The sequence below is a fragment of the Hylaeus volcanicus genome, chromosome 5 (assembly GCF_026283585.1).
Source record: "Hylaeus volcanicus isolate JK05 chromosome 5, UHH_iyHylVolc1.0_haploid, whole genome shotgun sequence".
NCBI classification, from domain to species: Eukaryota; Metazoa; Arthropoda; class Insecta; order Hymenoptera; family Colletidae; genus Hylaeus; species Hylaeus volcanicus.
This window is the reverse complement of record NC_071980.1, coordinates 4,367,794-4,388,202: the sequence shown is the minus strand read 5'-3', so window position 1 is coordinate 4,388,202 and position 20,409 is coordinate 4,367,794. Positions and strand designations below refer to the sequence as shown.

Genomic DNA, 20,409 nt, shown 5'->3' with positions numbered 1-20,409 from the left:
ATTGAATATAATGCTTGAATTAATTATACAGTATAATTCATTTTTTCTTTTTCTTTTTAAGAGATAGGGAGATTGCTAGGCAGTGAATCTTACGAACAGAGAAAACAACATTTCAATGCGTTGGGAGGTCTAGAGAGACAAGTTCAAAATAATTTCGCCACCTGTGCCGCAGTCCTTGTGAATGTTATCTTCGATCTCGGATTTCATACAGTGTGAGCGTTCCGAAATCAATGATGATGCGCGTTTGCGAGACGCGCAAAAAGGGAGATCTACCCGATCGGTCGGCGATGTGCTAACGCGCGCAGGGAGCAGGTGGTACCACGTAGTGCCAGGAGACGGAATTCAGATCTCGCGCATCGGCGAGTCATCCCCGCTGGGAAAGTCGCGGAGGAAGGAAACGCGAGCGATTCGTCGGAACGAGGATGACGACGCGCGTTCCGCGAACATCGGCGAGCCTGAATCGTCGCGAGTATATCAGGGTCACGTCTCGGTGCGTCGAAGTCACGCGCACCAGGGGACCAGGTGGCGGGGAAATTGGTGCTCTACGTCGGTTGACACATCGACGACCGTTGGTACCGTGTGTTTTTTTTTTAGTTTTCTCAATCGGCGATGACGCGTCGTTCTGATTTTTGAACCTCTCGAGCGACCACGACGATTACACATCTCATGGCTCGGCTCTATTTACGACGTTCATTTTTTAAATAGAGGCATTAGAATTCAAAGCTCCAACATTAGAAGACGGCTATGAAGAGTAGGTTTGTTTGCTTACTGTTCGGTAGTTTCTTCGTGCAATTATGTTCAAGAGGAAGAGAACATTACGATGGTTATCACGTCGAATTTAGCAGTGGTACTATGACCAGGCATTGAAGTCACCAGAGCGGAGTTTACGTTAGTATTACGTTTACAGCATCGCAGTACGAAAACTACCAATACGATTGCTTTAAATCGTTCACAGAATAATTTACTGGAGTTTTTCTATAAATATTCAAATTTCAATCTACGCCAAAACATGCTATTATGGTAAACAAAATAGTATGCTTAATCTTGATATTGACCTCATTCTTTTGAAATATTCAGACTGTATATAGAAGTTAAAGAACTTCACGGACATGATATTTCGTACAAATAAGTCTTCTTACTCAACAACCTTGCACTTCTGTGTCTCGTAAATTGAAAGGAATCCCCCACGATGCTTTAACATTCACCTCCTTTAGCATTCACCTGAAAGTCACCTTATCCTCTCCTCATCAAAAGGGAACACTATTTTTCACGCGGCTCGAGTTGGCTCAAAAGGCGTCTAAAAATTTCGTTCCCCCGTTCTTTTTTTCACACCGTTTCTTTACAATCGGCCGACACACCTGTGCAGGTGAGTCAAGCGTTCTCTCAGTCTCGACCGCGTGTCCCGGCATCGCGACGTCCTCGTCGTTCTATGCGAGGGACGCAACCTCTATCCGTCCGTTTTCGTCTCCTCACGACGACGTCTGGCCTCCTTCACCGTTGCGATCCTGGCCGTAGCGTCGTCCTTTTCGTTCAACTCGAGCGTCCTTGTTCCACGCGCCTCTTACTCGCTCGCGTATCAACAATCTATATTAAGGACGTGGGAATGTGAAATGGCTTGTCCAGCCAGGGACCGTAGGAGTCGCGGTGTGGTCTCGGGAGAACAGTCTGTCAAACGCGTGCGTCGCGACGCCGACGGTTTACGATTGAACCTGACGTTCAGCCAGGTTGAAGTTGATAAAACATTTATAATTGCGTTTTTTCTATTTCCTTTCTGCAATTGGTATCCCACAAAGTTCTCAAAGAGTGAATCAACTCTTTGAAATTAGGTAGATTAAAAACTATCATCGCACCTTTTGCTTAGCGTTACCAACGCTGAAAGTATAATAAGTGGAATCGGAAATGTATACAAGTCAAAACGCGTTAGCAAGTTGTTGATACTGTTCTTCTGTCCAGCTTGAATTTTATTTTTATTTTTTCTTCCCGAAGAGTTAAAAGCAATTTTGTGAATAATATTCCTACGCTACTGAGTGGCCTGGACGTCCATATAGAACCTATAGCCGCGCGTCATCGCCAATAGTAAATACGATGAGTAGCAAAACGACGCGTTTCGAGTGTTCCAGAAGAGTCAACAACTCGCGGCAGCGCCTCAGTTTCTTGAAAATTTCGCTCTAGCTACGTAATCGCACGACTCGTTGGAGTAGCAATTAACAAACGAGCGGTTTTCCGTGATCGCGGAGCGCGACGTTTACATAATCTGAATCGTAGAACGCGTATCCTCATTGTACGCGCGTGTTAAATCGAGCATTCGCGATTGTCGCTGGTGAAAATTATTTCAACCTCGAGGAGGTCCTCCCCCTCTAATCGCGTTAACACGCGACGTCATGTCTGTCGGCTTCTAGAAGTCTGTTTGCAGGTTCACTTAGCTCGCCGCGACGTCCCGGAGAACAAAGATCGCAGGTGATTCGCGGAATCGTCGAAAGAACCAGTCGTAACGAACAGAAATTAATTTTTTCATGGGGGTATGAATATTCAGGAGCGGACGTGAAAAAAATTAGGAATAACAAATTTCAGTATACTGCTTGTGAATTAGTAGAAGTAGGTAAGCGAGGCAACGACAGATCGAGCATATTAGAAGTGTATTTCTAAACGCTACGACCTTGCTTTTTAGGTCTTCTTCGATAGATCTCTCAGTGTAGAAAATGTATCAGGCAAGTAGGGATAAATGATAAATTTATGAACGTTACAAATGTTTAAAATATTAATAATTTCTCAAAGTAGAGTATTTTATGATACAGCGGGTCTGTAAAAATTAAACGGTCCACGCCTCTTGCGATCTTGTGTCGGCCGTTTACAATCGCCACCTCACTCGAGACATTGTCGATTGCCTGGCAGCTCGAATTCCCGTCACGTGCGGGAAACTATCGGCCGTGCTTGTTTTTTTCCTCTCTATCTCTCCACGAGGAAATTGTTCCCGCAACGTTAACGCTCGACTTAGCAAACGCCATGCCAATCGCATTCCCGACGCCGAACCGAAGAAACGCCGTGTTCGGCGCTCGAGACCTCGACTATCGGCAACGCTATCACCTTCGATTTTTTCCAAAAGTCGCAAACCAGCAAGCGTATTCCGCCATTTGAAATTATTCTATTGCCACGAATGCTAAGGTTAGATTTACTTCGAAAATGGGATCTCTAATTTGAGACTCGAGAATCAGGTCACCTTTGCCTCACCGACAATCATTTTATTGACACTTCCAGTTCCAAAGAAATTAAACCTAACCAAACATTATTGCTGGTTGATTCGCTGATTCTTCACAATCGTTACTTTTATAATAATTAATCATTCTCGATCAAAGATAGAAGCTTCAAAGCACACATTTTTAGGCACACGCGTCGACATTCCACAAAATAACGTTCGATCTCGATAAAAAATTCTGAAAGCCAGCTCGATCGCGGTTGCCCTGCGCGTGTACATAATCAACCCGCCATCTTTGGTACAAGCTGTACGACGCGTAAACGTTTTCCGACGGACAATTTGTCAAACTTTCCCGCGCCGGTTTCCGTTCACGATCACGGACAACGATTTCCCCGTGGCGTTCTATATGGCGTTACAAATCGATTCGGGATTCCGATGCGCGCTGGCTGATTTGTGATAATCTCCGTCGTTCAATGACGGATTTGTCGCAGCCAGGCCCTAAATGGCGCGCGTTTCTGTCGCCGGGAATTTTCTCTGCCGGCGTTTGTTTCGTTCGTTGCCGGTACGTGATTCGCGACCTGGACGAGGACCGGGGCAAAAACTTGAAAAGCCCGAGGAACACGCGCTCGCACGCCTCTTACGCAATCACGCGAATCCCGTTGTCCACCTTGTTTTCTGTCTACGGTCAAGATACGCACAGCTGACCGAGCGAAACACGCAATCGACCCGCGCGATTGTAAACACGCTTGTTTACCGCCCTTACGGTCTCGTTTTCTGCCAACGGACGATGGTTTCGTAGAAGTTTAGAAAACGATTATGGCTTCGTTGGTCTTCGATAACGAGAGCAATAAAGAGTGGAAAGTTGAGGAATTTTTAATGATTTTCATTTATTGTGGTGTACCTGGAATATTATCTGCTAAAGCTCTTCCTGTTATTCTGCATCCATATAATGCGATATTCATATAATATTCGTGCCACGCCACTCCTAGATCCACGCTTATACTTTGGTTTCGCTCCGAACCTTAAGCACGCGTGTACACTAGATCATATTCCAGCGCGGACAATGAGCGTTTCGTAGGCGGAAGCGATCGGATCCTCAGGCCGTGCTAGTTTTAGCGTGCGCAACACGGCACCGTAACCTCTTTCACACAGTCGCGGTGACAGCCAAGGATCATCTGGCCTACAGAAGCCGTTTTCAACGCGTGGACGTGAAGATCTAAGATCGTTGCTCGAAGATTGCCTCCGCGGGTACCGCTGGTCCTGCTTCCACGAGCTTCGGATGGCGCGTCACGCGTTCGTTACCAGTTTGTCAACCTTTTCGGGTTGTGCCCAGATCGCCGGAGGCATCGACTAATCCGTTGGCCTTCGTTTCATTTTGTCCTGATTTACAATACCGTTTACTGAATTCTAATCCGATAATGAGCTGGTCAGTAGATTCATTTGGGATGCCGGAAACGGTCCATCGCTTATTTCGAAGGATTCGCGAACGAACCCTTGGCGAAGCAAATATATTCAATCCTCCAAGTGGACGAATGCATGGTACAAGCTAACCAAGAGTTTCTCACGACTGTAAGACCGTCGGTGACTCAGAGACGCGACTAAGCGGTGACACGAGGTCGGATAATCCCAGGGCATTATATCAGGGCTGAAATGTGGGCCACGGATCGATAGCACCGGACATTTCCAGCGGATGAGTCGTCGGTCCCATTCGAGACGCGTACCGCTACTCGAGCTTTTGGGTTTTTGGACCGTTAGTCGCCCACGTGGCCTGCGTCAGGTGAAGCCCAGAATCCGAGAGTTTCCGGTGTCCGATATGTGAACGTCTCCGTCTGGGCTAACAGGTTTATTCCACGATGGGGGGATCGGCTGGTATATTCGATTATTATTAAAAACGAAATCCTGAAGCCTCTTTTAGGAAACCCTTTACTTCATATTCTTTCCACGTAACGCCTGCTCATGTATTTTTCTCGAAATCTCTGTACATGCACCATATTTTGGTTTGCATTTCGAATTCTTGGAAACCTATTCCCCGAGCATTCGAGTCCCAGAAACATTTGAATAATAAAACGCTCCACAAAGAAGTTCGAAAAGTCCCAGTCCTACTTTCGAGGCGATTTCATCGTCGACTGACAGGCGTTTAACTGCACGAGGGGCCTACGCCACGCACGCGGTCCATCTTCTGGTCCACCCTCTCGCTGTTGCCGGCCCTTCTTGATGCTAATTCTCGTGACACGCGTGGCATTAAACCTTGACGTTTAATCCAGCGGAGACGCGCGTGGACCTCGCTGATTCGCACGGTCGGCCCTTTATATGGCGCGGGGGATCTTTCATCCTAGACGTGTCCGACGGAATCCTCGACGAAAGGAACGACGGGTTCTGAACCGCGCGACTCCCTGTTTGTTTCCACGAGCTGCTCCCGTAAAGAAGTTACCTACGATGACTTGCCTTTCGCGGAAACCGTAGCAAAAATTCGTGGCAATAACTTGCCACGCTGCTTACCGCTCGCTGCTCTCCCCCGGCATGTTTATTAGCATCGAGCTACCTTAGCTGTGGGAACTGTACTTGACGCAAAAACGCATACCGCCGCTCTTAGTGGTCGCATTCTGTAATCAAGGCACCGAATAATAATAATTTCGTATAATAGGTGCGATACTTTTTAGTGGACGTCGTCACTTTAGATTCAGATCATTCTGGCATCGTTGTTGTAACCCTTCGAGTGCCAGAACTATCAATCTTCATCAAAGTACCTGCCACGCATAACTCATCGTTATCTTTCTCCTCTGTTTACAGTCGTTCTTCGGGCGGACGTACAACAACCTGGGCAGCATCTCGGAGTGCAAGAACGGAGGAGTATGTGTGATCAATAAGAAGAATCGCACCGCCTGTAAGGCCTGCCGTTTGCGAAAGTGCCTAATCGTGGGAATGTCGAAGTCAGGCTCGCGCTACGGTCGCCGATCGAATTGGTTCAAGATCCACTGCCTGCTCCAGGAGCAGACCAACGGTGGTCAGAACGTGAACGTGGCCGCGGGCGCTGGATCGCCGTTCGGGCCAGGCTTTCTACCAGGATTCCTGCCTCAGGCTCAGAGCCAGCAGGGCAGCGGAGTGTACAAGGACGCGAAGGACCGCGCGTCACCTAGTCAGGAGGACCTAGCCCTCCAATCCCATCTGCTGCACGTGGCGATGCTGAAGCAAGAGCGCGAGAGGGGCAACAAATCACCTCACCCTGACGACGTGGCTCTTCAGAACCAATTGCGTCTGCTGGCATGGCAGAAGGAGCGCGAAAGGGTGGGTGGCAATCCTCAGCAGCCCCCAGGCACCCCTCCGAGGGACACCACTCCACCGCCTTTCTACAAGCAGCAACAACAGCAGCATCCCGCTTCTCCGATGTTTCCCATGAACTTCGCTCAGAAGGACACCGTCTGCGTGCCCACCAGCCCATCCGATGTGTTTCGACCGTTCCTCCCGACTTACAAAAGGACAGCAGACACGCCCAGCGACAGCGGCGCATCTTCCGTGGACGGTGGGGATGGTCAGGACACGGAGTCCAGGAGTAATTCAGCGTTGAGCTACTTCAAAACCAGCGCAGCATCGCCCACTCTCTCGGAGCGCGAGTTTCCACCCAGGAAGATCAACGCCACCGTCACGCTGACGACAGGTTACCATCCCCATCAGGGGCTGGGGTTGGTGTACCCACCCCCTGGCCTTGTGACGCCAGCAACCTCTCAGCATTCGCCCAGAGGCGGCGATCTACTGCTCGTCAGTCCCAGTCCGGGCGGGCTAGCCGTGGAACAGGACGAGCCGATAGATCTCAGCGTCAGGTCAAGCAGAAGCTCCCCGCGGCCCAGTCAGTCTTCAGAGGAAGATAACAGATCGAACGACAACGAGTGCGATCGTGACAGCCCCGCGAAAGAGGAAGCAACCACCAAGAGCAAACCTTTAGATCTGACGTTAGGCGTAAAGAGGCCAGCGGAAGTGCCTTTATCGTTGTGAAGTTCTTAGCAACCCAGGCCCGCGACAGGCTAGTCCCCAGTTCTTATCGAGCACCGATTGGTGCCGTTAAATCCTCGATGAAAGGATCGAACCGATGGAATCGGGTTAAACATTCCAGTTGCGAGGGATGACCGGTTCCCTTGGAGATGATGTTGAAAAGGCGTTTGGAGACGCTCGAGGATCGTTGGAGGAATCATTCCGTGGCGCGTGGAAGTGCCACGACGTGGAATCGTTGCGCGACAGCGATCAAGAGCCCCGTCACGAAAATGTGTTCAAGTCTTGTACATAGTTGTCCAGTTGAACTGATAGCAGGAGTCGAGATTAATTTATTGCGGTAGCGGCTAGAAAAGAGGCAGTCTCGTGTAACGTGTCGAATGATGGACGATCTTTGCAACTTTTTCAATTTGTCTCGCACAACGAGAAAAAAAAACGTAACGATTCTTACTACAATTTGGACGATGGAAAAATACTTTTTACACTTGTATAATATAATCATCAACTTCGAGAAAACAGCGTTTCAAGTTTAGCTACCTATCTACTATCCGATGAACTTTAGAGAAACTATAAACTCTAAGACAAATTACTTTTCGCGCATCCGTGACATGAGAAAACACTCTTAAAGCCTGACAAGTGGAATAATCAACTTGGCAAGGGGAAGAGGCACCGGAAGCTACTTTCATCGACTGCTGTGGCACTTCTGACGCGTCGGAAGTCTAAAGGAACAATTCCCCTCGACAAGTCGAATGATCCACTTGCTGTGCTTTAATTTCCCATTCTGACGTGTAGAGGTCATCACGAGTTCTGTCGTGCGCGTGTATACGTACACACATGTATGCCCCCTTGTATAAAAGAAACGGAGAGTCGCAAATATTATCGGCCAGTAGTGGAGTGCCTTAATATAATATATTTATATAAATATTCTATATGTATATGAACGTATACTATGAACGGACCCCTTTAGGATCTAATCTCTATCGTACGTACGGTCCCTTGAGCATCGTATTTTCTCATCTCCGTTGTACAGCGAAGCGTCCTGGGCGCGGGGCCGCGAGATGAGGACGTCGAGGAACGTCCTCATCGGCTCTGCGACCCTGTCACGACGAGAGGCCAGTAAATAAAATGAACGAGAAGAGTAACGTCGACGTCGATGTATAAAACAAACGTGTGCATCTTGTAAATAAGCACGGAAGGGGGAGGACTGGTACGAGCGACTCCAGAATATCGCTTCCGTGCTTCCGCTTAGCGTTCGAGCTCTCTCGGCTAGCGCAAACCGGAGCGAACAGATTTTCCGTTTTTTTACACGGCGTTCCCTTCTCCCGACATTTTCGTTTCTCCCCCATCCTCATTTTTTTGTGTACATAATAGCATGTAAGCGGTGAACACGAGCGGCCAGTACCTAAACGTATCGCGAAATTAAATATTTTTGTTCAATCGATCATTTCTACTTCGTGTCCTTTTATTCGTCGACCGATTCCCAATCCTAGAATCCTCCACTGTTAAGATGGAGGATGCTTTGGAGCTCCTACGTATGAAACGAAGGTAAGACCATCACGATATTTCATATATTCCTTTTTATTATCGTAACATGACTTTAACGATTAATAACTTCAACAATTGTTTAAGATTTCAAGATTCCTTTTAATGACACGTTCTCAAAGTATTGATCCTTTGAGTCCGTAATAAGAAAAAAGATTTTATATTTTTATTTTTATATCGTAAAATATACAATACATTTTTGTTTACAAGCATGCATCTTTGCTTAAAATTGTCTCGTACTGATTAGATTTTGTGTCAAGATAGATTCATTTTTAAACGAGCAGTATGATTATCTATCGTATTTCTTGGATTTAAGAAGTTATTTCAGGTGAGAATTGTTGTCGACCTACTCTATACACGGCGGCGTAGAGTCTCACTGCGGCCGCCATTAATCAATCGCAACAGGAAGCGCGAGAGCGTTGCAAACTCGTCAAGTTACGGATATCTGGCCACGCGGTTAACCTTGGCAGGTCGAGCGTTCCTTCTACGTCCGGAACGCGCGCGAACGGTGCGCGTGGATTCACGTGACGGCCTCTTCACGACCGTCGATTATCGATGCTAATCGAGCGCGATTGTATAGACACTGCGATAATAACTTTACGTAAGCCTACGAGAACCCGTCGTAGAACGTTGTTGTATCTTAAAAATGACCAAAGTTACTCCAATTGTGTCACACATTAATCTATTAGGTTGGCCAAAAAATTCATTTCGGATTTGAATGCACAAATAAACAGCGATTTTTCTTAAACAAGGAAATATGTTAACTCTATAACACCTTTTCAACATCACCACAAACAGAACGGACTTTTTGGCCAACCTAATACAAAAATCAGAGCGATTGAGTTGAGTAGAGCTCGAATAGCTATCTTAATCCACCCTTTTAGAGGTACCGAAGTACCTTATTTCCGTATACGTTCCACGATACAGCGTTGCAGCAGTGTAAACGTACCCTTACTCGATCATTGCCTATGCGCATGGACCGAACACGTACTTTGGTATCTTGTACCAAATACGTGTATCCATCCAGGATAACAAACGGTCGTAGAAGTAATGCGTCAGTCAGCAGCGACTGATTGCACCACCCGAGCAATAAGCAATCGCTTAGACTCGTCATGACTCTATGCATGAGTTGGCCAACGCTCTGTGGCTCACGCAGGACGATTTTGCCCCAGCCACGAACGTTGCCACGGCCTCTCGCCGAGTGAAATATCGACGGACCCGGGGTTACCGGTTAGGGTTCGCGAGATCGATCGGTCCAGCAGCTTGATTTGCTCTGCGGGAGAAACTGGAGCGATCCAGATCGAGCTGACCACCGATGAAAGGCTCGATCCCTCACAGTTGGACACTCGATTCGAGGAACGGTGCCTGACGTATTTGGAGATTTGGGTTGCGCGATGCTGTGTACTCGGAACTTAATTTTATTCAATTACGGTCGTCCATCAAATTATTAAACATTGGCATTGCTTGATTAAAACAGATGATTCTTTCTTCCACGATCTCTACAAAGTCTCAAGGAACATCTCCGGGTTCGCCTCTTCGGCTTAGGACGGTGGAATACCAGGAGCTAATGAATCGAATTCTGATTAGACAACAGAAACGTCGACGTTGATCGGTTCATTTGCACAAAACAAAAACATCCATCGGGACGGGCGTTGAATTGCTGAAATGCCCGGAGTCGGTAGCCACGTTCCGGAAGTCCTTTAAAATACACACGAGACTGCGACAGGGCCTTTGAAAACCCCTTTTCTCTTTCGCGTTCTAGGGAAGATCCGCTCCGAAAGGAGAAACGTGTGCATAAAATACGCGAGGCGAGTCAACATCGCGCACGCGGAGCTGGATGTCAACAGCTCTCTTGGGACCTAGGAGAACCATTCTGATCGGCCAGCAGCGTCCCGAACGCGGACACGGATAGCCATTGATCGACTACTTACTCGCGTTCTACGCGCTTCGAATAAGAAGTCGACGTCGGCCGTGTGTAAACGCAGTCTCGTATTTCGTGTTCAGCCGATTTTTCTTTCCCCTCCTCTGGCACTTTCTGCCTTTCAACGTTTCCCGGTTAAGCGAATTAACGACCGAGGAGAGAAAAGGACAGCCGTAATGAGCTTTAATTGATTGCGCCAAACGCGCACTTGCTGCAACGAAGCAAGCCCGCGACTAGGGATGGGATCAAGTTCTGCTGACACTCTTAAATCCGAGTAAATTCCTGGTACAGTTCAATCTGATCATTTTAGTGTGATTTGATTATAGGATGGACGATAACAGTCAGTTTGTCGTGGGTGGAGTCGTCTGTATCTTGAATAAGGGTTACTTAGTCGGTGAGGTAGGGAATAAAGAATGTAGGTACTTGGTCGATAACGTAGTACAATTCGATGACAATGTAGAATTGTAACCACTCGAAGGATACATTGCCAGCAAAGAAGTAGATAATCTTCTTTATCGACCAATGGCTCTACATTACCAAGTCATAGGTCGACAGAACTCCTAAAAAATGAAACAGATTAGGATTCGAAGTTACTTGTAAGATGCTTGATCCCATCGCTAGCAACGACGCCGATAGCAGTGAGTAATGAGCCGCATCTTCGCGTGGTTACTAATTCATAAAGCCATCGAGTCGCGCTCGTAATCGCTCCAGTCGCTTTGATCGCGTGGATAGGCGCTTGATGCCAGAGACGGGCAAAATTTTAATGGAATAACACGTGACGAATGATAACACTGTACACCGATTTATTGCCAATGTTTATTCCATTGGAGAGTCACCGAGACGAGTTGTGTAATCTCCTCTTAGAAGCTACTCCAAGTATTTTTCTGTAGGTTTCGTCCGATTTCTTTTTCAAACGTAATATATAAAAATAACAAAAATGTAAGGGAAAAATTTGAATGTTTCGTATAGTTCACGTAACATTGATACGATTAGTTGGAAATGGGCTCTGAGAGGACAAATATTGAACAGCGAAACATGCAAATCGCTCCTCGCTCCTCCGATTACACCGTCCAGTGATTCCGCAGCGAGCAACTCGAGTCCAAAAGCGAACAGAATACAAAATACGTGCACGTGCGTCGCGAGATGCGTCCAGAACGATGCGTGCTACCGCGACGTCCATAATTGCCCAATAAAATTATCCTAATGGCGAGGTCTCGGCGTACGACCAAGAGCAAATGTGCTGGCGGATGCACGACAGTTGCGCGCGAAACCGTTCTGAACCGTACGATCCTTTTCAAAGTAAGAAATAATTTTCTTTCGAACATGGAATTATACCACCTAGAAATTTAGCGTGTTCGAAAAAATTTCTGAAAAATGTGCTCCCTGTTTGGGCCTCAAAACCACGTAACCCTTTAAATAAACATTTAGTACACAACATTCTCGGCGCAACTCGCGATAAACAGTTAAACAGGCAGCCCTCCCCCATCCCTCAGTCGCGGAAGATAAAATCTTGGCTGAAGGCACGTCCCGCGTTCCAAAGAGGATGGCCCCATAAAGAGAGGATCGACGACGCGCGGAAATCAGCCGCGAGACGCGCGTCCCTCGATCCAGATTTCGATAGTCAAAAGAGACGACACTCGAAACTGGTCCAGCGGGCGGCACGACTTGCTGCATGCCCATATACGCCTCGCGATCCCATAGTCGGCGCTGCGCTCTGGGTGAAGCTGCGAGACGTCGCAGGCTATCGTCGTCCGTCGCCGCGGCGGGAGGCGGAGGAGGATTACGAACGGAACCCTGGCGTGCACGGAGAGCGTTAGGGGTTAACGAGGGCCGATTGTGCGATCGGTCGATCTTTCCCAAGAGCCGAGGCGGCCCAATTAGAAGGCACGTAAAAGTTGGGCGCATAATCAGCAATTTGTATTGTTGAAGGATAAGGTTGCTCCGCGAACGACGGAATCTCCTCTCTCCGTTTCTCTGGATTACCTCGCGCACTCTTCACGGCTGGTTTCACCTCGTTGCTCTACTCTCTCCTCCCTGTACTTCTATCTTCTCGGAGTCTCGTCTTTTTGCCGTACCGTTTCAAAGAATAACTTCATACGTGTAGGCTGCGGTGACAACTTATCGCGAGCCAGGCAATCGCTAGTTAGCAGCAATTTAAAGTAAATTAGGTAGAGCTTGTGGGTGGACAGGTTGCTGAAATGTGGTTAGGCGGTTGATTCATTTGAACGTTGATTAGAGTATGGTGAGTGCTTATCTGGGAGACTAATTATGTTAGATTGCCTAACTAATAATCGAATCGACGTTGATCTTCACGAAACCATCTTTTTGCTCTTCGAGGCTATTTCATAGAATAACTTCGTACGTGAGACGAGGCGGAACGGAGAAGAAGAAAACGCGTGGGAGGAGGAGCAAGACGGGGTGGCACCCGATTAAGCTATGCAATCGCCAATTATCGGCAATTTGATCCGGTTATAACTCAATTTAAAGTAATTGGACCGCGTCGAGAACTCGCAACTCTCGATAGTCTCTCCTTCTCTCTCACCCCGTTTCCTTTTTGCACTTTCAAATGGGCAACGGCGGTGTCGACAGACGCGTACACACGCGAAGAAAGAGGAAGACGTTACGTTTAACCCCTTCACGCTCGAATGATCCGTCGCCACCCGTGGTTAGAAAACTCGCGCGAATGATCCACTCTTGACTAGGCACATCCGATGTTCTAATCGTGTCTGTGTCTTCGATGGTTCTAAAAAATGATTCGAGCTATTGTTTACTTTCTGTTCAACAAATGGCATTGGTATTCCCAAAGAAGTTACTTTTAATAATTTATTTCTAAATTCTTCCAATTATCAAATCTGTCAAGCATGAACCTCTGGGTCCATGCTAACCATTCGAGTTACATTTCTAATTCGAGATTCCACGTTCCAGACGAGAATTTTGCCCATGTGTTTCGAATCCCGCGGCACGCGTCTCGCGATCGAAACCACGTTCGTGTCCTCTCCTCGTCCTTTTTCCTCTCGACGGTTCTCCTCGTCGAGGCTTGCCTCGGGTTTCGCAAGCAGAAACGCCAGAGAGCGAGTTGGCCGGCGGGATCGTTATGTCTGCGGCCGGTTCGCACCCGTTGACAAATTTGACAAGACACGCAATCGATCGGTCTTAACCGGCGCTAATCGATACAGCGATCGGTTCATTAGGCGGATCAGGCTCGTTTCTCCCTGCGGCCGGGATCGAGCGCAACAGATATTGGCTTTTCGATCACGTCGGCTCTCACGGAAATCTCGCGATTGCGCCGCGACCACCGCCGCTTGGCTTCCTTCTTCGCCGATCTCGCGCCTCGATCGATACCCCCCTCCCCGTCATTCATCGAACGGTAGCCGTTTTCCGTCTATCTTTCATCTCGAAACAAGGTCGAGTCCCGGGTGATCGATTGGCCCGACGCGTAAAAAGGCTCAGAGTCAAGATTGGGCCAGGATTATTCGACTGACAAAGGCGAAAGCTCGACGATTTCACCGAGCCTTCTTCGTCTTTATCGATTCTCCAAAAGGGTGTCTTCAATGTGATCCGCAATAATAATCATTGCCGAAACAGAACGACGCGACACGTCGTTATATGAGTCTTGAGTAGCTTACGACTAAAGACAAAGCTCCTATAGTTAACGAATAGGTTTTCCTTTTTATAAAGGACTGCAAAAGTTATTGTAAAGTAAATTGTAAATTGTTCCGTTTATAAAGGTTTTCCTTCACTTCGCTCGGTTAAGTAGCATGAGAACCAGTCATGGTATGTCCACTTCCTCTTCGACTAAATTAAAAGCATCGACCAGAATCGAATCAGCCACGATCCAAATTAATTTTGCAGTGTTCCCTCGAAGAAGTCGGTGCCCGTTGCATGTCAATTCGAGACGATTTCGATGCAGCCAGCGGCGGGGCAATACGCGCTACCGTCGAGGAGGTATACGCTTTCTTGAAATCTAGAGTTCCGACGTTTCCCAGGTCTGGGTTAGGTTGCACGCGTGGCCCGGGTTCAAACGCCCGCAATTATCCAATTGGCCGTGGTGGTAGTTCGTGTAGCTCTTTCCTCGACCACGGCCATTACGTCTATGTTTATACGCGCACGAGCACGGCCGTTCTGTCGGCGTTCCTGCAGCGAACGTGACCGCGGAGAAACACGCGCGCGGGGGCGCGTACTCGAGACGTGTATAGCCGGTGGAAGAGATATATAGCGAAGTTTTAAATTAAGTGAGGCGTGAGAAAGGGTGCCGTCCACCGAGGCTCTTGTCCACTTACATAAATAAAGCTAAAGCGCAAATCGAATGGAAGAAAGAGACGAAGTGGTAGTAACGAATGAAGACTGGGACGAAGATGTGGATAGAGAGAAAGATCGAGATGGAGCAAGATCTCCAAAGGGAGATGGAGAACGAATGCTGTGGGAAAGGGTGAAACGATCAGGGAGGTTCGAAAGAATAGGCAAACAAACCTATGTTGAAACGAACGAAAGGAGGTGGGATCTATTATCCTGTTCTCAGGGAATGGAAAATATTTCGAAAGTCTCTCTCGAAGTTATCAAGTTAGTTTATATTGGGTTGTCTGGAAAATCCACGTCGATTTTTAGTATCCCGATAGTATGCTGCATCATGTGTACGAGGAAATTACTAACTATTTATTTAATTGTTTTTGTTCGAATAAATAAAACGTATCAGTTACAGGTTCCATCTCCCAGATGAAATAAAATTGTTACAACAGAGTGTTGACCAAGTTCCACGTGATTTAATAGCAATCAGAAGCAACACGACACCAACTGTTCTGCCTCATTTGTCTCTACATGCGGTGGAGCTATTTCTGAGAAGAATTGTGAAGAGCCTCGATTTACTTTAGAAACTGGCTCTCGTTCAACGAAAATTATACTTCGTATCCGATGGAACCGTGAAAGGCATAACGTGTACTTCGAACTTCTTGGTCCCTGAGCTAACTGTCACGTCAGACGTTTCCTATCAACAACTGGACCGTGTTCAGCGGCCATTAACTGACGTGTGTCCAGCATTCTTAAATAAAAAATGTGTAATTCTGTTTCATGACGATGCTCGATAAATCCAGCCAACCGAAAATTAAGGATTTAGGCTAGGAAGTGCTGTCTCATTCTATAGCATATGGTTCCTGCTTCTACCATTTTTTGTCACTGAAAGCCGTGAAATCTGACATTAAGAGAGGTTACCAAATAGAGAATACTTCAATCGCAATTAATTTCGAAAGACCAGAAAAGTGCGGACTCGTATATTTCCAACCTCGCGTAACCCCTATCTCGCAAACAGTTTAGAAACCGCGGCCATGACAGCCCGGCACCGCTCCAAGCGCCGAGAGAAAACGAAAGAAGAAGCAAAGAATGCAGACACCCCCGTCCCACGTATCGACTTTCGATTTTCTCCCCGCGTCTAATTGACTTTCCTAACGAATTCGTTAGCGGACGGTACACGCACGCCCGCAACACGGAGGACGTCTTCATCGCGCTTTCACGCAGCTCGCGTCCTCGTTCGGTGGTCGGGCAGCGTCTGGTTACTCTCCGATCGAAGCAACGGATGCTGAGAAACACGGTGAACCGTAGCCAGGCGCGTACACGCAGAGAAACTTGATCCGACGGAGGTAGATGTAATTATTAACGAAGATCCGAAGGACCACGGACGGTCCGGCCGAGCATTCCTCATCTTACTCTCTTCCTGATCCAGGTCCGAGGCCCGCGGCCGATTCCACGCGTTGGAATTGAACGCGTGTGCGTGGTATCTCGTGGAAATCGAAGACGCGCGCTTTATCAGGAAGGGAAACGCTGCACTCGTGCGACTGGGGCCTCTCTCGAACGCTGGAAACGTTAACTAGCTTGGCGACCAGCTGATTTTCCTCAATTGGACGACGAATGGTTCGGACGCGCGGCTCGAGATGCCCAACAGCGATAACGATCGTTATCGCCGTTCATGGCGCTAATAAAACGGGACGTTTTCATCCTGGCGCTGACAACGCAATATTTTTCGAAGCACGCACGAATTCGTCGCTTGTTAACCTCTGCCACTGGGCGCCAGATGTTATAGGAGCCTGAGGGATTTTCCTGGTGGCCACCAGGGAGGTTCCTCGTTGGGAAAAAGAACTCGTGGAAAATGTCGATTAAGTACCGTTTAAGAGGGTGACCAAGTTGGTGATCCCGTCATTCGTAAAGGTTGTTTAGGTCTATGGACGACGATACGACTTACAACTATATGATAATATAACTCACCGCCTTCATCGCTATAATTTGCCCAGAATCGACGACAGGCGATCATCGCGGGCCTTTGGGTCTTCAAGAGCAGTTTCTATCCGTCGCTAGGCGCGAAGGCAATTTCCCTGAAACCCCATTAACCCTTCGGAGATGAACGACGAAGAGGCAGAGAAAGGTGGCGGGACGGTTTTAAAAGAGGGATAAGGATGGACAGGCTGGACGAGGGGCAGCGAGGGAAGGGCAGGACGCGGAAGATCGCACTTGTCGCTTGCCAGTTCCACCGGTGCGTTGCATAGCGCGGAGATGGTGCATCGAGAGGCTCGACATAGTTGGCTCCGTTGCCGTGGAACCGGGGGAGAATGAAGAAAAGGAGGCACGAGGTAGGAGCGAGAAGAAGAAGAAGAGGCCCTCGCGAGGCGAGGGATCACAGCCGCTTATGTAAACCATATAGAAGCACACACTATCTAGCAGCGCGCCGTTTATCTAATAATATTATGGTGCAACGCCAGCGCATCCCATAACAGGCGCTCAGGATGCACTGGCCGCGATGCATATAGATACACTTAGGGCCGAGCATATACGCCTCTGCGGGCTAATACTCGTGTACGCCGCGCCGGAGCGCAAGGTGTGCGCCGTCCTCGTCCACTCGGAGGTGTGCGAGACCGCTTGTACCGATACTATCAGCAGATATTCCGCTAGATAGCGAATATACCCCAGCTGATATTATCGTCGTGGAACGAATACGGTTTTCGCGCCGACGCACAGTGTGATATTTCAGCGATCCAGCGGGACAAAACCTATGTGGTCCAATATCTCGGAAACTATTAGGTCGTCCGCATACGAAGCTACTCAAAAGAAACGTAATTGGTTGGTGAGTGAACTGGTAGTGATTTTACTGGCTGAAACTTGATCCCATCATGCACTAGTTGCAACAGTAAGCAAGTTTTAATTCGATGAAATGAGCGAGGGCGCTAATTGATTGGCTCACAATGGCGACGGTGGATCGCGCGAAACAATTTGCTGTCGCGATTCGTTAGAGAGCGACGTTGACGTTCAATCGTTCCCGATTTCGAGCACGTCGAACGAGGCCGCTAATAAATTAACCGGTGAATCCCCGCGGGCGAATAAAGACGCGCGTTCTGCTCGGCGCGTAATTAAGTTTGCCGGCTCGAATCGCGGTTGGCGAGCTTGACGACGTCCCTTCTTCTATCTTTTCTTTCACGCGCATCCGTCACCTCACCCGCGTTAATCTGCTTCGATCCGCCGCGCGACTCCGCCGCTCATGCTCCAAGATGAAGCGCGGCGACTTCGACGCTGGATCATCGATCTTTACGGCCCATGGGTCCGTTTTTTCTCGCGTACGATTGAGTTACGTTTATGACGGATCGACGTGCCTCGACAGCATTCCATCCGCGACGTTACAGGTGAACAGTTACGAAGAATAAGGCAAGAAAGGGATCCTTCTTCACGCAATGAATTTTTCTAGTTAGTATATTATTCAGATACGATACGTTTGTTATTTTCTTAGCAATTGCATTTCATTTTTTATTTGAGTTCTTTTAGATCTCATTATTTCTGACGATTCAACGTTAATGAAGTCCCTTTCCGAGTCGTCTACTGCACGACCGAATCGAAGGAAACGGGACAAGGCGACAGAGATGAACGGTGTTTCCCTCGCGAAGTGGAACGATACGCGGTTTTAACGGTGGCACGCGTGATCGCGGGCGATCACGCGTCTACTTTAAAGGTTAATGCCGGGACGCTAGAAAAATGGCGGAATTAATGCGTCGCGTGTGCTACTGGTTGCGTGCCCGATGACCATTGCAGGTAACCGAGCCGCGGAAAAAAGGCGGCGTTTGCTCGTGGATAAATCGACGTAAACACGCGTGCAGAGAAATTCGACGCGGCTCGCAACCATCGGGGAAGTCTGTTAGCAGCAATCCGTATTACGCTGCCCGCTGGTTATAATCGGATCTACTCTGATATCAACGCCGATTACAGGCTACCGGCGACGACGTCGACTGTGGTTGGTACCCGACGCCCTAGCTAGTGACGAGACGAGATTTCTACGATCTCGATCTTGATCTCGAAAAATCTTGAAACACGGATATCGATCTCGAATTTTCAACAATTTAGAATATATGATCTCGATAAAGATCTTATTACAAGTTCGCAGCCATTAGCTCGATATTATTCGCGACGAAGGATTGTTCACGAATATTGTATTCTCAGAGACAAACAGAGCACTCGTGCTCCAAGAAACTCAAATTAATCGCGACCACGAGCCAACGATTGAAGCGGTGAAGGAAGTCCTAGAGGCAGACGAAGGACTAAAGAACACCGTACAAGAGTAAACGCCGCGATTCGTAACGTCGAATCGATCGGATCAGGACGACACAAAAGCCCTCGACCGATTTCCAATGGGTAAAGTCCTACTCGCGGTCGTAACAAACGTGACGGTTCCCCGACCACGGCCATAGTCGAGGTTAGAACGGCAGGAACTGAACGTGGATGGAGGACGTTAAGGAGAGCGAGGTCTACCCCATGAATATTTAGGGCCCCCGTACTCCCGCAATGGAGTATTTATTCGCGGATGCCGGTTTTATATCACTCAACTCGGAGAAGAGGACGAGACTCTAGGCTTCACGGCGCGTCCACCAGCGCTGCCGACTTCTCAAAGAGGATTTCCCGATGGGGGATCCGAGCGCTCGATCCTCGAGATCGAGTTTCATCGTCCACAGTCTACGGTCAGGTTGAAATATCGTCGGAGTCGGACTACCGATCAACGATACGAGCCAATCGACGCGTTGCTAATCACGGATTACCCGCTATCGCGGCAGCTGCTGTCCGTTAGGGCTTCCGCTTCGCAAAGGGATTACGTTGGAACGAGTGTTTTAGTCTGTACACTTAGCACCTCCAGAGTAGCACGACTTCTGCTCGCGCTACTACCCTAATCTAAGGATTCTTGCAGCTATAGTATAAAATTTTGATTTTTGACATAAATATGTTCCTTGATGTCTAAAAATTCATATAAACTCAAGTATCGTTACATAAAATTACATGTTTTATAAGTTACATTACGTAAAAACAACATTATTTCTGTTTGCACATCCTGTAACGAAATAGCTCCTAGTGCAAAGGATTAAAAAACCAAGAAAGTATAAGAACCTACTAATCCCTCGGAAGTTTGCCCTGTTCTACTGGCCTGGAACTACCATCGCTTTCGAACCGACAACCTCGCACCTGTGATGACACCTGACTCTTGGTGTCAATGCAGTCTCCTGGGAACGCGATTTTCATCAAGTTTTCATCAGCCGGATAGTTAACATCCACGCAGCGACTGGCGAGAAAAATAATGCTACTACGGTCCATTTGACGGTAACAACCGCAATCAGCGTAACCTTTCGAACAGGTTGCTTGAACAGGTATCGACGGCTGGCTTCAGGTGCGTCGCGAATTACGGTCGAAACCCTGGCTCGGGTAACGAGTACTCGTAGAAAATGATTCAACGGTACGACAGGAAAAAAAGGAACAA

At 48.0% G+C, this 20,409-nt stretch overlaps 1 protein-coding gene across 1 annotated transcript in view; it reads left to right on the top strand.

Annotated features, from left to right (window-relative positions):
* The window catches only part of LOC128876841 (zygotic gap protein knirps-like), a 32,343-nt gene extending 23,716 nt beyond the window's left edge, over positions 1-8,627 (top strand). Inside the window, exon 3 of the mRNA XM_054123560.1 lies at positions 5,984-8,627. Coding sequence (XP_053979535.1) covers positions 5,984-7,183 — 1,200 coding nt within the window. The 3' untranslated portion in view covers positions 7,184-8,627. The remainder of the gene's footprint in view (positions 1-5,983) is intronic.
* Positions 8,628-20,409: the final 11,782 nt, after the last annotated feature.